The 16,186-nt window shown below is 39.0% G+C and overlaps 1 protein-coding gene across 6 annotated transcripts in view; it reads left to right on the plus strand.

The window, feature by feature from the left end:
- The window catches only part of INTS7 (integrator complex subunit 7), a 40,978-nt gene that overhangs the window by 16,249 nt on the left and 8,543 nt on the right, over positions 1 to 16,186 (plus strand). Inside the window, exons 17-21 of one of the 6 annotated variants that reach the window (XM_084514525.1) lie at positions 646 to 778; positions 2,093 to 2,191; positions 3,038 to 3,223; positions 4,116 to 4,433; positions 4,524 to 5,231. In XM_084514525.1, coding sequence (XP_084370651.1) covers positions 646 to 778; positions 2,093 to 2,191; positions 3,038 to 3,223; positions 4,116 to 4,403 — 706 coding nt within the window. In that variant the 3' untranslated portion in view covers positions 4,404 to 4,433; positions 4,524 to 5,231. Of the gene's footprint in view, positions 1 to 645; positions 783 to 2,092; positions 2,192 to 3,037; positions 3,224 to 4,115; positions 6,533 to 16,186 lie in introns of those variants that run through there. The other 5 variants (XM_084514526.1, XR_014691421.1, XM_084514527.1 and 2 more) reach the window with 5 other exon arrangements.

Genomic DNA, 16,186 nt, shown 5'->3' on the forward strand with positions numbered 1-16,186 from the left:
AATTATGTTGAAGCAACTATGAATTGAATCACTCTTTTGAACTCTGAGTCAGAGATTGAAGGGAAGATAATGTAGATAAATATCTTTATAAATGCGTGATTCTTCTAAGTTGAAATAAAACTGGACACCCCAAATGACTGTCCTACTTATTATGAACTAAGCATTGTTCAGAAGATGCATTAATCATACTTCTTACAAGTATGAAGCTGTGGACTTCAAAAAGGTAGGTGTTTAGGAGACAGAATTCTATTCAGAACATGAGATTAAGAGTTTCCAGATTTATTCTTAACTCTGACTGGCATTCTCCCTTTTCTTTGACTTGTGAGGCTTTTTAAAACATTGTAAATGCTGCAGGCTTAAATAAAAGCTAGGGGAAATAAGTGTGAGTCTTTTTAGACCTGTAACTGCTTCATGTGAGAAAGGGGGAAGACACAACATGGTGGATAAGCTATAGTTAAGAAAGGGTTTAAATGTAAAGTGCAAAGTCTTAGAGTAGAAAAATAATAAATCTGTCTGCCGAAGTGTTTACACTGTTTATTTCTTAATGGACTTTAAGTTGTAACAGAAATGGTCTGATTGGGATTGAGCACCCTAGATTAGGATGAAGAAAATATATTAGGTACAACAAAATGTTTTATTTTCTAGTTTCCAGGAATACACTTCAAATGGAACAGCACATGTTGAGAGTGAATATGAAAGAAGAATGATGTCTGTATTTAATCGTGTACTAGAAGAAGTGGAATCCCTCAACAGGAAGTATGCTCCTGTGTCTTACTTGGCAAGTAATAGTTTAAATGTATTTTCTGTAGATGAAGGTTCCAAAAACCCATCAGCTCCACATATACATGCACGCACACACACAGATATATACATATCTGTGTGTGTGTGTATGCATATCTCCATGGAGGTCAAGAAATTAAAGAGCACACTTTAGTTAGTTAACATAAGCTGTTAGTGGCACACAGAACCTGGTCCCTAAGGATATACTCTAATACTTGAAAAAAAAAAAAAAAATCTGCTAAAATACCTATAACCTTATTGGCCTGATCAAAACAATGCTTTTAAAATTCTGGTGCTAAGAATATGGCAGATGTTGATAAATGTCACAATACCTAAAAGTAACATCAAGTCTCTGACAGATCTCTAATGACACCCACATTCAAATAGTGAAGCGTGGTCTGTTTACTCACGATGCTGTCATGAAGGAGTTCTTCCCCCACCACACACAGTGCTGGAGGGTCCAGCACTAGCCCAGCTTCAGTTTCTGAGCTGTTGGCAGTTAATACTACGTTGCTGGAGTATAGTGTTTCTCTTATCAGTGCAGGTCATCAGAGAACACAATGTAAAGCTTGCTGAATGCAAACAGTGAGCTGATAACATACTCCTTTACAGTGTTAATATAGTGCTGTCTCTTACTGTTACTGAACATCGTAAAACTGAAGTGCATGTTGATGGAAACAGGGTAGCTCCTTTGTTATGGCTGGCATCTATTTGCCTTTCTTCTAAATTCAACAGTCCTTACCAATTCCAAATTGCATATAAAAAAAAAAAAAGAGTTGTGTAAAGTGTAGCTAAGGTAAACCCTGTTAACTTAATTGTGTCTCTGTGCCAGCTAAGCTCAGTGGTTTCAGTACCACTTCACTCTTCTGAACAAGAAGGATAGTACAATGCAGTAAGGGAAGGAAGAGTGGATAAAAGGCTTAAAACTTATATTATTGCACCATATCAAGTTGTGGAAGGTGCCAGTCTTGTTTGCTGTGGGGGGATTACAATTTATTTTAGAGAGTTTGAGTGTCAGAGTTTTGTGCATGAGTGTTTCAAGCTGCTGACTCTAATGCTAGGACTGAAATAATTTGCATTTTTCTTTTTCTTGGTCTCCTTGTTCTATCGTGAGCAGAAAACCTTCATAAAGGAGAGAACATAAGCAGAGGCTGAATGTAGTCACTCTCATTGTGGTGGCTGTAATCATATGATTATGTCAATGTATTTCTGACTTTTAGCGGAAATCACTGCAGTTTCATTACTGTGAGTGCATCTTTTCCATATTCTATGAAATATTTCATCTCATTTGATTTCTTTCTGTTTCTTACAGCATACAGCTTGTCTGTGCAGTGCTGTCATTGCCTTGTTGAAGGTACCCCTTTCTTTTCAAAGGTACTTCTTTCAAAAACTGCAGTCTACAAGCATTAAGGTAAGTACTGCTCAAATGTGGCCTGAAGTTTCTCTTTATAGTCTTTACTTCATGAGAAAAGCCTTTCTGAAGGCACAAAGCTTCAATATCTTTAGTGAAGGTACTTAACAGTCAAACCCAGGTGTGTACTGTAGTTAGGAATAACTTAATATGTATGTCATAACTTGAATAATAGTATGTAATCGTTAAGAACCACTAGGCTGTGACTTAATCAACCAAATAGGATTGAGTTCTTTAATTGCAGGATCTTAAAATAAAATCTGACTGCAATTTTTCTTGACTCTGCATCTGCAGAACTAAATATGTTCTATGGAAAGGCAGCCTTTATAAGCCTGTATTGTTTTGCCTTTTCCTTCAAAAAGCAAGATTTATTATCTTGAAATAAAATTGTTATATTTATCGGTTGACTGAATAAGAATGGCTATATGACACCTTCAGGAGTGGGGGGTTGAGTGGATTTTGTATTTTTAACTCAAATGGTCCTTTTTCTGGGAAAAGTGAAAGCCTTAAGATATATGTCTGTATTATCTATTCTTACAGCTTTTTACTTCTATGCTTAGCTTCGTGTACTTAAGAGCTTACTTGTGGATGTTTTCTAGAAGACTTTTACTCATTTTGAAGGTGTTTAAAGAAAGAGTTGCAAAGACCATGCCTGATATTGCTGATGGTGCTTACTAAATTTTTATAGTAATCACTGATACAAATTCTGTGTTTACATCTGCTGGTTTCTCTACCAAATCCCTCTTTGAAATTTTACTATAAGATGATGTTCCATTTCATCCTGAAATTGTTTTTGTTTTCCAAGAGGCATAGGATTACATATTTGTCTGTCATCTTGTGTTTCAGCTTGCTCTATCCCCATCTCCAAGGAACCCAGCAGAACCTATTGCAGTACAGAACAATCAGCAATTGGCCTTAAAGGTGGAAGGAGTGGTTCAGCATGGGTCTAAACCAGGCCTTTTCCGTAAAATCCAGTCAGTCTGCCTAAATGTATCTTCAGTGCTGCAAAGCAAATCTGGACAGGACTATAAGGTATGGGTATAATATGGCCAGGAGGAATCTTAAGCTTTCTTGCTTTATTTCCCTGCTCTTTGTTTGCCTCTGGTTGAAATTAACGGGTTCTTCTCTAATCCTCTCACTCCTGACACTCAAGTACCAGTGGTTGCTGATCATAGTGCTTGGAAGGGATTTGGGATTTCTGTGCTTGCTGCAGCTTTTTAGTAACAACTTTTCTTCCATGCTGAAGAGACTGTTTGGACCCAGTCATTAGAAATTTGCTTCAGATGAGGGAAATTCAGTCTACCTATATATCAAGGGAAACTCTGGAGGGAAGAAAGTCAGGAACAAATTGTTCTCTGCTGCTTAGTCTCTAGAACTTTTGTCCTCATATTAAGGATTTTTTTTGAGTATGGAAATCAGAAAGACAGACTGTCCAAATAAAATAGCATCTGAGAAGATGCCTGTTAAATTCAAGTGAACAGTTTTATCAAAGATTGCATGCCTGAAGTTCAGGTTCTGCTAACAGTGTTTAGTGAAAGGTCTGTTTTGGTCGGTTTGGGGATTTTGGGGGTTAAGGGAGGTAGTTGCTTCTAAAATAGGACCAGGAAGTGTGTAGTGTTTGATGTGCATTACTCTGTGAAAACCAGAACCCTGGGGAGGTCGGGGAGACTTGGTGTTAGCTGCATTGTTGTTGATAGATGTTTTAAAAAAAAAATAAAAAAAATTGTTGATAGATATTAGAAAAAAGAAAATTATTTGTCAATGAAAACTATGTCAAAACTGACTCAAGCACATATGTGCATTGGTCTTGGAAAACTGAGGACAAAGGTTTGTTTTTTTTTCCCCTCCTGTCTTTCAAACAGAACAAAAAACATATTTTAAGAGGTTATATAAAATGACGTTTAAACCTTTCGTGTGTTCTCAGATTCCTATTGACAATATGAGCAATGAAATGGAGCAGAGGGTGGAACCACACAATGACTACTTCAGCACTCAGTTTCTGTTAAACTTCGTGATACTTGGCACCCATAACATCACAGTAGAGTCCTCTGTAATAGATTCAAATGGTATTGTTTGGAAAACGGGGCCTAAAACAACTATTTTTGTTAAGTCTCTTGAGGATCCATACTCCCAGCAAGTTCGTCTTCAGCAACAGCAAGGACAATCATCATCACAGCAGCAACAACAAAGAACAGCATACTCACGGTTTTAATTCCTAGAAGTGACTCTTTTGTGGTCAGTGGTATGACAGTTTTTCTTCTATGTTTTTTTTGAAAGGTGTATACTTTTTTCTAGAAGGTTAAATCTCAGATGCCAATTTGTTGCTTTTTAGGTTGATTATCTACAATAAATTTGAACTTGATTCAGCAGAGGGATCAATTCAAACTTGGAGTTGTGCTTAATATTAGACCTTCTCTGTGATCTTTTCACTCCTGTTTACAAACCTGCTGCAGCAGGCTCCATGAACTTTGATAGCAGGGGACACCATACGAGCTGTTTCACTGGTACTTTCTATACTTAATGTTTTTTTGTTTTTGTTTTTAGCACATTATTTCTAATGTTAGAACATCAGCAAAAACTTCAGCTAGTTAATACAGAATTGAGTGTCATACCAAGGTGGTGTTTTTTGTTTTTAATGTGAAAGAATTGTCAGGAATATCCAGAGGTCTTTCTTTTGATGTTTTAATAGCAACTCTCAGTATTCAGCTCATGTATTTGTATTACCACAATTCATCAGCACTATTTGATGCATGCATATGAAAGAAAGTTGCAGCGTACTCCTCATACCTGGTTGTTACAAAGGAAGAAGACTGCTGTCAGGGGAGTCTTACAAGAAGCAGGATTTTACAGGTGGGAGCAATAACTGTTTCTCAGATGACATAGCAAAGATTACTGTGATGTTTTTACCTTCATGTATATGAATTTCATAAGGCTTTGGTTCTGAGGTGTTTTTTTTTTTGTTCTTTAACAGGAAATTAACTTGCAAGTTGTTCTTTCTTTTAACTGCTTTGTTTTTAAAAAAGGAAATTTATATGTCTAAGCTCTGTAGTCTTGTGTACTCTTTGAGTGATTTAATAATCCTAATTGTTAGTTTAACAGGATAACATGGGGGAAAGAAAAAGGAGGCCAATACTAGAAATTGATTCAGAATCATTTTGGAAATATGTTGACTCATACATAGTTTTCATGCTTCCTTTGAAACATTAAAGGGTTGAACTCTGCCTGTGTCTGGACTCCCAGACCACGTAACAAGGATCACATAACAAGTTGCTCACCTGGTCCTAATAAATTAGCTTTGCTTATCACTGCAAGAAACTCTCCCACTTGAATTGGGGAGGAGGAAAGATGGCACTTCTTAGAGACATCACAACTTACAAATGGTGTAATCCTTGTCATTGGAGTAGAAATTTCCATTGTTTTGTAAGTGAATTCCTGTTATTTCTTCAAGTTAATTTCACTGTAAAAGCTGACTAGAGCTTGCAGATTCTTCTTGCTTTATATGCAGAGAGTGCAGTTATTAATTATTACAAACCTAGGTTTCTTTAGCTTCGCTGGATGAAGAATCAATTTCACTGTGGCTTCCCTTAACAGTTGCTTAAGAAGTCAACTTTCTTCCTCTTGGCTTGAGACTAACAGGGGAAAAAAAAGTTGGAAGTGATCATGGAAGATTTCATAATACTTTAGTCAGATCCTAAACAGAAAAGACGATGGGATGCAAGAAGTGTTGGAAGATTACAGAATTGTTGAAAAAAACAAGTGTCTTTCTTAAATTAGATTTTCATTTTGTGCAGGAGGCAAGCTACCGTAGCCCTTCAAGATGTCTAAAGAAAGCGGTGTTTTCTGTCCCCACGTCAATGGTTATGTAGTTAATTTTGTGTGTGCATACATATATAATACATGCGTGCATGCATACGCATGCCTATAACTACAAATAGCTTATAAGGTCCAGAAAGAGATGATTCACCCATTGCACATGCAGCCTGTCATATTGGAGACCTGAACTATTTGTAGCTGGTTGTTTTTTCATTAAAGTCCCAGGTCATTTTCTTAGGCACAAAACCCTTCATATAGTAACACAGAAGAGAGGAGAAAAAAAAAAAAAGCAAAAAGCTCCAGCCTAAAAAGTTAAGCAATTTTTCATACTGCATGGAGAGAATGTTTCTTGCTCTGTTATTGACTGATACGTTGCTCGAAACCTGTGATGGCTGCATTCTAAACCAGCTTAGAAACAAAATGAAATTCCCACATTTGGAAGCAGACTTTTCTCATAAATCATATGCTATTCAGGGTGCATAGCTGAGCTTATGAGAAGGTTAGCAGAATAAACTTGGGCCAGGTCAAGGCTTTCTCTGGTTGAGCCTTAATTGTCTGCAAGCCAGTAAGATTAACCTTGCTACAATTAAAAAAAAAAAAAAAAAAAAAATCCTTCTCCAAACGAATTTGTTTGCCTGATCTGAGAGGCATTCAGAACTCCAAGGACTCGTGTCAACTCTGGAGCCAATAAATAATACCTGAAATCTGAACACTAGGTATGGGAGCTTGGGAATAGAGGGGTAATGTCTTCTGGAAAGTGCCAAGTACTACTTATTAGAAGTTAACTTCTATAAGGTGGCTTTCTGGACAAGTATGTGAATTTCTGACAAATTACTAAGGATAAGTCTGCTGCTGGCCACTTTGCAGGTTAGATGTGCGTGCTGATCAAGCAGGACCCTGAACCTGTTACTAAACTGCCATTTAAGCAAATGCAGTGTTTTAGGTTATGTCAGTTTTATACTGAGGTTGATTTTGGCTGTGTTTTTGTTTTTATATGTATTTTTATTCCTAACACAGGGTGTAATACACTTGGCAAACAGCAACCAAATTTTCTCATAGAAATTAATGACTCAAAATACCCGACAAGAAGTGAGGAAGGTTGTTAGAGCTGCAGCAATGTACAGAAAGCTGTTGAAACTATCAAGGGTAAATGTGATCCTTTACTATTAATAGAAATAGAGAGGTTATCTTGCTTGACTCCTGTTTCTGGTGCCCATACTTGATCCTTTGTCGCATTATCTTCCATAAAGTACTTCTGTGATATGGGCCCAAGTTAAATCTCCGTAACATTTCTCAATAAACAAAGCAGTAACTTGATCACTATGGCTACTGCACACTCATAATGGCAGATGGTTCAGGTCTCTCAGTCACTGGCAAAAGTAGGAAATTCAGTGGCTAGTCGTTGGTCTTGAGCCTGCTGCTAAGAGTTCAAACTGAAGAGTTTATGCAGGCAAATGCTAGCTATGTCATTATTTAGTCTTCATAATTACGGTACATTTTCATCTAGCTTTGATAAATTCTTGGGCTGGGGAGGGGTGAAGCTGGTTATCAAACTCAGATGAGTTTGGAAACATTCATAATCCAAGGATTCAAGTGAATCCATGCAGTCCTGCATTAAGCCAATAGTAATCAGGGGCTAGAATTTAAGCTGACTTCCCCAGGGATGATGTAACCAGACTTTCTCAGACATGGAGAAAATCTTTAAAGCTGGAGAAAACACATCCTTGCGAACCTGTGCTCAGGCATATCAGAAAGTGTTAGATGCTCAGCCAATCTCTTGCTAAAGCCAATGCAGATCCTTACAAGAGGTAGGAAAGGAGTTTTTCCCACTTAAAATCATAACTTTCTCCAGGGTTTAGAGTATAATCTTCCAAGATCACTTGAGTGACTTGAGTGTTCTTCATAAATGTTTCCCTGAAATTCGCATCTTGGACTTCCCTTTCCTTTCTCCTTGAATATGCACTCATTTGATCTGAGGATTGAAATGCCTTAATTTAGCTAAGGTGGTTTTTTGTTTGTTTTAATTTGATAATAAGTGTATGTATATCTTGAATTTAAATCCTCTGAAACTCTACGGGAGTTAGGCAGGTCTAGAAGCAAGTTCAATGGTCCTTTAAATATAGGCATCAATTTTAACGTGAATTTCTTTACTGATATCACAAATTTATATATAAAAGGAATGGGTAAGATCTGAAAGAATTACATTGTATTCTTAACATCTCTTTTAAATGATGTTAATATGAACATTTGTGGGCTATTAATATGTATAGAAAGTACAGTAGCTGTAGAGCTCTATGCTGAATGCCCCAGTCAGGAGTGCTATGTATATGAGTGCCTGAAGGGAGGGTGCAAGACAAGGAACATGAACTGGCAGCGTGTGCTTGCAGCCCAGAAAGCCAACTGTGTCTGTGCTTCATCAAAAGCAGCGTGGCCAGCAGGGCGAGGGAGGGGATTCTCCCCCTCTTGTGAGACCCCACCTGCAGTGCTGCGTTCAGCTCTGGAGCCCCCAGCACAGGGACAGGGACCTGTTGGAACAAGTCCAGAGGTGGACCACAAAGATGCTCAGAGGACTGGAGCACCTCTCCTATGAGAACAGGCTGAGGGAGTTGGGGTTGTTCAGCCTGAAGAAGAGAAGGCTCTGGGGAGACCTTACAGTGGCCTTCCTGTGCCTAAAGGGGGGCTGCTTCTTCTAGAAGGACAGAGAGAGACTTCTTACAAGGGCATGTAGTGATAGGACAAGGGGTAACAGCTTTAAACTAAAAAAGGGTAGGTTTAGATTAGATATTAGGAAGAAATTCTTCACTCGAGTGTGGTGAGGCCCTGGCACAGGCTGCCCAGAGAAGCTGTGGATGCCCCATCCCTGGAGGTGCTCAAGGCCAGGCTGGATGGGGCTTCGGGCAGCCTGGTCTGGTGGGAGGTGTCCCTGCACATGGAACCAGATGTATTACTACACCTGGCTACCGTGACTATTAATTGTCACCTAAGGTTTTCAGACAAGGTCTGTTCTTGCTAAATAAACTAGAAATATGTGTAGATTTGAATAGTAAATCTGTGATCAGTGGTTTGGGGCGTGGGTTGTGGAATAGGTATATATGAAATGCAAGAGGATGTAGTAGTAATCTTTAGGCTGGTGAAATTCCTGTTGTCTTTCAAGCTGGATTGGGCCAGGAGGATTAGTATAACACCTGGGATGACTAAAGGGGAAAAACAAAAGTTTTTGGTTTTGTCCTCCGAAGGTACTTTCAGCTGGAAAAATTGTCAAGAATAACTTGGTCTGTTTTTTGTTGTTTTTTTTTTTAACTCTGCCTACTAAGCACATTTCTCTCCTAGTTGACAACTTGTTTCAGCAGTAGTCTTGAAGTTTAGCAGCTTCTTAAAGGCATGTGATGCTGCCTTGTACACCCTGAAAAGAAAAGATACACAGGTGTGTGTATGTATAAATGGGTATATGTATGTGTGCATGGAGGGAATGATACTTTGGTATGGAAGCATTTTGCCTTTGGAATAGCTGTATTTTTTTTTTTTTTTCTGACTGTCTTCTTTCTGCTGGCTTATGGTGCTTTGTCTCCTTGGTCACCGTGTTTATACACATGCCCTTTTGGTTCTCAGCAGCATCTTCTTACAACACTGTTCCTTTTGTGGCAGCGCAGGTGTAGTCAGGTGTCTGAATTGTCCAAGCCCTGCAGAGGGGTAGGAGAAGTAAGGAAGAGAGAAAGGAGTGGATTTAGGAGCCCTGCCAGCTCACAGAGCAGTTCTGGGTTGAGAACTGGTGGTTCTCTATGCTTGACTGCTGTAACCCAGCATCCAGCACTATTAGAGTTGCTTGTGCTTCACCCACATCGATGCCTCCAAGGGCACAAGCTTGGATGCTAAGCCAGAGGAGACTTATCCAAATCCTTGTCCTATTAATCTCCAAGGCATAGAGAGTGATAGAGACCAAAGCACTTCTTGAAAGCAAGTGGAAAACAAGTGTTACATTGCTTTTCTTACCAGATATGTTATGCAGTGTTGCAGTTACCTTCTATCTATGTGACTATGAAAGCCAGGTGCAGTTTTCTGTTGCAGGGAAGTTATCTGTCTTAGCAGTGACCCTAGATAGCTTACGTTTTTTTGTGCTCCCAGGGACATCTCACAGACAAACAAACAGCAGCTGCTCAAACTCACTGTTGAAGTCACAGACTGCATGTATTTCATTGAGCTGTCTTAAGACAGCCATCCCTGTTGCTGTACTGCATACTCCCAGAAAGTTGCCTTACTCTGCTGCTTGTCAGCTTAGTGCTGAGAAATAGGGCATACCTCCCTGGTGTGCTTATTTGCTTTTAGGATAAAGTCTTGATCTACCTCTTGCTTGCCCATCTCTAATGCTGTCCAATTTAAGGACACGTTGTTAATGGAACTTCCAGTTAACCTCAACCCCTTGATCCAAGGATCTCAGACAAGGTAAGAAGGGGGTCACTGAACTTCAAGAGGAAATCTTTCTTGGGGTAGAAAGAGCCCATGGAGATCACTTAAGCTCTGGAGTCTGCTGGATGCTTAACTATAGTAAAAAGGTGGTTTTTTTTTGTCGTTGTTGTTTTTCCCTTTTGTCAGTACTGAAACAATTGACCTAGTACAGCAGTCCAAGAGTTGCTGTATTACTTCCATTGCATACAAATAATAGGTCATAGCCATGTCACAGTCCTTTTGATTTCTTTTTTTTGATTTTTATTTTTTTTTTAAATCATATTCTCTTAGATTTGAGACTGATGAAGTCTTTCAAAAATCTGACTAATAAAAGCCATTTTGTGGAGTTTTTAATGGGTATCAGTGATGACTACATAGCTCCAGAGAAGATAGAGGTTTGGATTGGGTGATTTAAAATTTATTTCTCTATAGTTTAGGTATTTCACTTGCTGGTACTCTGTCTTACAGGTCTGCTCCCTAGAAGTACTAAATTTAGATATGCAGTTAAATTAAAATCAATAAGTGTTGGTGCTTAATGCACAGCTTTTAACTACAGGGCAAAACCAATGAGTAGCAGTTGAACTAGTAGGGACTGGTAAATATAAACTGAAAGGTATGTGAATGGCTGGCCCCTGCCAAAGGTGATGGGTGAGCCTTCAGGGTACAGTTTCACACTTCACTTAAGGCAGTCTAGCTGCGAGTTGTTGCTGAAGCAGGCTCTCTCTGCTTCTTGTTCCTGCTTCCATCTTTATTCCTTATGTCAGGTAATAAGTTTATCTAGTTAAAGCTTTCATTTTGCTAGGGTGTTTTTTCAGCTGAATCAGCAGGTCTGTCTTGGCTGACTGCAGCAAATTGATCGGAGCCAGTACCAGGAGGGTGCTGGGAGAGAAATATGGTGTATCCGAGAAGTAATAATCAACTGCTGGACTGACTGTGCATCTGCGGTGTGTTTCTGTATTTAACACAAGTCTGGAGGGAACAATCTGTTTGGAGACATCTGAACTGTGGCATTTCTGCATGACCAGTCGGAGGGCAGAGTTCACTTGCTGCAGTCGTCACCAGCCAGCTGTCTGGCCTTCCCTGCTGCCATGAGTCCTCACCCAAATGCAGGGCAGAAGGGAAGAAGTGCCCTCTCTGGAGTGATGGATAAGGCCAGGTCTGTGCTGAGATGTCAGTCTGTGCTCTGGAGTGAGTGAGATGTACTGAAAATGTCCCAGTTTGCCAGCAGTATGTATACTAACAGTCATGAGCAATGACAGCTGCCTGACTTGCATAGTTTAACAAAAATCCTAAATTACACAGACATTAAGGTTCTGATTTCACGTTACTTTTGTTATACTGGTGTTACTCTTACGTGAACACTTCACAATTTTGGCTGGGGCCTGGCTTTTGTCACTTAATCTTAAATCCACAGGAATTAGTTCCGTGTGTACATATTTTCAGAAACAGGCCTATGCAAATGCCTGTGCCCAAACTACACCATTGTCTTGCTGAGTAAAGTGAAAAAGCAACGTGGGTTGTGATGGATCAGAGCTCAAAAACCCACCTCAGACAAATAGGAAGTTCCAGGAGTTCTAATAATTAACCAAAAAATGTTGTCTGACCTCGTCAGAAGGTCTCTTTCCATCATTTCATGAGGGAGGAACAAAAGCTATTGTAATTAATAATGCTAATTGTTGCAACTCATTCAGTGAAGCTGTCATCATGGCACATGTTTTTCATGAGCAATGTAAATTGATCCTGACTATGATGTACAGACGGGATGCATCTGGGTGGTGCAGCCCACTCAATCTCTTCCCTAAAGAAATTTGTATTCCTGTAAACATACCTACGCTAGGTTTAAAAACATGAAGGTACTCCTTGATCTTTATTTTTTGGAAAGTGGGGAAGAAACAGGTGAAGCATGAGGGTAGTTGGAAAGCTGTTGCTTTAGTTGCCTTCCTAAAAAATAAATAAATAAAATTAAATTCATTTTTTTTAATTATTATTTATTTTCTCCTAATGCTTTGTTCTTCAGAGTTGTGGAGATTAATTTTTTTTTTTTTTTATCCTTAAGGAAAACTTTTCTCAAAACCCAGTGTTAGACCAGGTACTCATGTCCAGGTCTCTCCTTTCATGGTATGAATGTACTAAATGGCAGATGAAGGTGCTGATGACTCACTGAGTACATTTATGCATATATGTAAACACTGCCGTACCAGAATACAGCTTACCAAGAGGGATATGGTAATTGGAAATCTGTTTCCAATGGAGCCCGTTCTGTAGTATAAACACAGCGAGCACTTGCTGTGACAAGACAGATGGGAGAGCCCTCTGTGATATCTGCCTAATCACCTGGGCCGTGCCTTTCTGCTCCTCCTGGGCTTTCTGAGCAATCCCCTTATCGTCATGGCTAATAACAGCATTTAAGGGCTAATAATCTACTGTCAGGGCAGCCACTGTTTATCGGTGATGCAAAGTACCTTTCCTGATTCATGAGTCCTCACCGATGTCTGACCGCTTATTTATCTGAATGCTCTTTGGTAGGAGAAACTGCTGGGAGCCTGGGTGTGCTTCCTGCTGTGAATCTAGTGGCTGCAAAGCAGCCCAGGGAGAGGCTGGTATTGGCAACCTCAAATACTCTGCTAGGCAATCTGAATAAATTTTCAGAAATTATTCAGTTTTTAATCTCTTGAGCTTTTACGTTGAGCTGCTTCTCTGCACTCATGATGGCCATAAATAACGATTTGCATAATCTCATTCCTCCTTTTTATTTTTAGTACTTGACTCCAGGATGTGTGGCTTTAAAAACAAAAAAAGGAACAAACACCACTAATCAAATGTACAATAAAATCTATCCTTCTGACAACATTGTTAATTCAATTAACTTTGATTTGGCCTTCAAATGCGCCCTCTTACAGGGTTGTGCCTGATATATTTGGCCATTCAAGGAGTAAAGGAATAGCAGAATAGCAAATAAATAGGAGTGTTACAAGCCAAGTGTCTTCCACTCAAAATTGTGTAAAAGGAAGTTTGGGCAGGTGGTGGAAAGCACTTGTGTGAGTGAGATTTGCAATTTAACCCAAGTTGATCAGAAGGAAGTTAGCAATTTAAAAATGTATCACTGCAATTATATTCTGTTGCCTCATCTCCACCTTTTGTGTGAGGCAAAAAACTGAGTGCCCTCTGATCCTGTTCATGGAAATGATTACAGTAAGTGAAAGATAAGTACTTAGTAAACTGGAGTTTTCAAATATTGGTATCACTGGGAATAAAAATCCAACTTGCTTTGCTTTGTCCTTCACCTGCAAGGAAAGATTTTGTCCAGTTTTCCAAGGAAACTGCAGAGCCATTGTTATTCATAGCAGTTTAGCTGGTTGTGCACTGATTCATTTGTACCACTTCTGAGCACTAATTGTGTTGTTGATAATGAAAAATTGATGTCTGGAAATTACACAAGGGCAATGATGAGAAGAACCTTGTCCAACAAGACCAGCAATCCACAGATATGCTGCCCAATACATAACTTGTTTGCCAGTGATTAAGTAACTCAAGTTACTCCGTCTAGATGGATTTACAAGAAACTCACGGGAATCAAATTTCTCAATAGAGCATAGACAAAAGTTTCCTTGAATATAGGACAAATCCTGTTAACACTATAGTAGGGTCAACACAGGACACAAACTCTGCTATCAAACTCTTTGCTATAGTTCTATATTAGACTTCTGTTAAGACATAATTTATGCTCAACAGACGCGGTCAAGGCTATGACTCATTTGTGCCACTCTAAAATATTAAAACTTCCAGGCCACTTCAATTACAAACCTGGCAGGACATATCACCTGATACAGTGAAATATTTACCTGTGTTATCCAGACTGGCAAAGAAAGAATCCAATCACTGCAAAGAATGCTACTTGTGATTAATACTGTCATTGTTTAGATTCTTTCTTTATTTTGACTACCTAGGAGTAGAAGGAGCTACAGATGAGTGGGCATTTCTTCTGTTAAAGTATGTTGGAGATGCATGAAAGCTTTCTACCTTTTCTTCAAGAGTTTAAGCCTTTGAAGTATTTGTGTTCATGCAAGCAACTGCTAATCTGAAGAGGGATGATGTGGAAGATAAGACACCAGATAAGCTTATACTTCTGTAATAGCAAAGATAAAAGATAAGTAAGTTTTCAGTCAGTTGAGTTTAATTAACATAAGACATTTAATTATATTTACTAAATAAACTGTTAACACCTTATCCCCCCCACCCCATCACCACTCGACTACCTTGAGATCCTTCTCAGATTCTCATTTGGAATTGAAGTGTACTTGATGATCAACTCCAATGCAACAGGAATTAGAACCAGGAATAAAGTTTGAATTTTTAAGCACTTCTAAATTGCTAAAACTAGAATCTTGTTTATAATCATCTGTTTTAATCTAGCTGGTAGAAATTTCTGGAGTCTACTTGCTTCTTGCTTTTTGTTTGTCTGTTTGTTTTTTTTAATGACTGGTATCATTGTATCATGAATTCATATTTTGATTTTTGTGTTTATGGTGGCAGCTCCATTGAACTCTGTTTGCAGAATAACAGTGTACTTGAGTGGACTTAGCCCAGAACAGAGTGCATGCAAATGTCTGTACATGTGAAACTGTAGACTAGCCCGAAAAATCTGAGTATTCCAGCTCATGTTTCCCTGCATAATGAAGTTACTGACTAGCTGGGATCAGATTAAATAAGAGGCTTCTTTGGCTTATATATAATACCTAGGTTCACATTAACTGTTTTTAATTGGCAATTCATATTGTTTGTCTTGCATGATGAAAGCATACAAAGAGCTGCTCGTTTGTATACACTGTGGTGACCTTTGTTAGAAACCCTGCAGGATTTTTATAACCATTCAAGTGAAATTAAACGTGAACCGGATCAGCTGTTACAGGCTTGGTAGGATCTCAGCAACATAGCTCACAGGATGAAGAGTGCTGTGAACAAGGACACAGAGACCTAGAAAGAAATGGTTATTAGAGATTCTACTGAAAAGCAGTGATAATATGGGAGACAGACACCCTTTGACTAAAATATATTTTTTTCTACAACACTCGACACTTTCCTATCAGAATAGAATATTGATCCATTGTATTTTGTATTTTATATTCTGTATGGATATGTCAAATTTTGTATGGATATTTCTTTTGTTACCTGTTTTGTAAAGATGGTGACCAGAGACAGCATGAGCAAGTCAGTATTTTCATCTTTACGTTTTGATTGTAAAGTCAAGTAGTGGTATGCATGTGGTCATTCAAATATACCTACCTAGTGATTCTTTCTGTCATTCTCTTAAGTTATCTTTGCAAAAATTGTGGTATTTCGGATTTTGTCAGAGAGAAGGGAGAGCAGAGGGAGGAGGGAAAATGTGCACTTGTGTGGTGGGTCACCAGGTGGTGATCACCCTTGTTGATTTACCTGATCTACCTCTACCTGACCAGGCTGTGTTAATGGCTGCCTTCTTCCTTGTTTGCACTTCACCAAGAAAATGTAGTGGCCAGGAGCAAATGTTAAGGCAGTTGGCATAATGAATAGCAGAGATGTGAATGCATCATTTCCTCAGCTGGAATGTGAGCCTTCCTTGCCATAGACTGGGATACGTGTACCTTCTGCTTGCTTGCAGTGCTAGCTGCTGCCCCTGCCATCTATCCAAGCAGAGCCCAGGAAATGCTGTTGTGGCCTCAGCTAATGAGTTGTTTCTTTTCCTCCTTTTTTTTTTTTTTT

Source organism: Aythya ferina, assembly GCF_964211825.1.
Source record: "Aythya ferina genome assembly, chromosome: 3".
NCBI classification, from domain to species: Eukaryota; Metazoa; Chordata; class Aves; order Anseriformes; family Anatidae; genus Aythya; species Aythya ferina.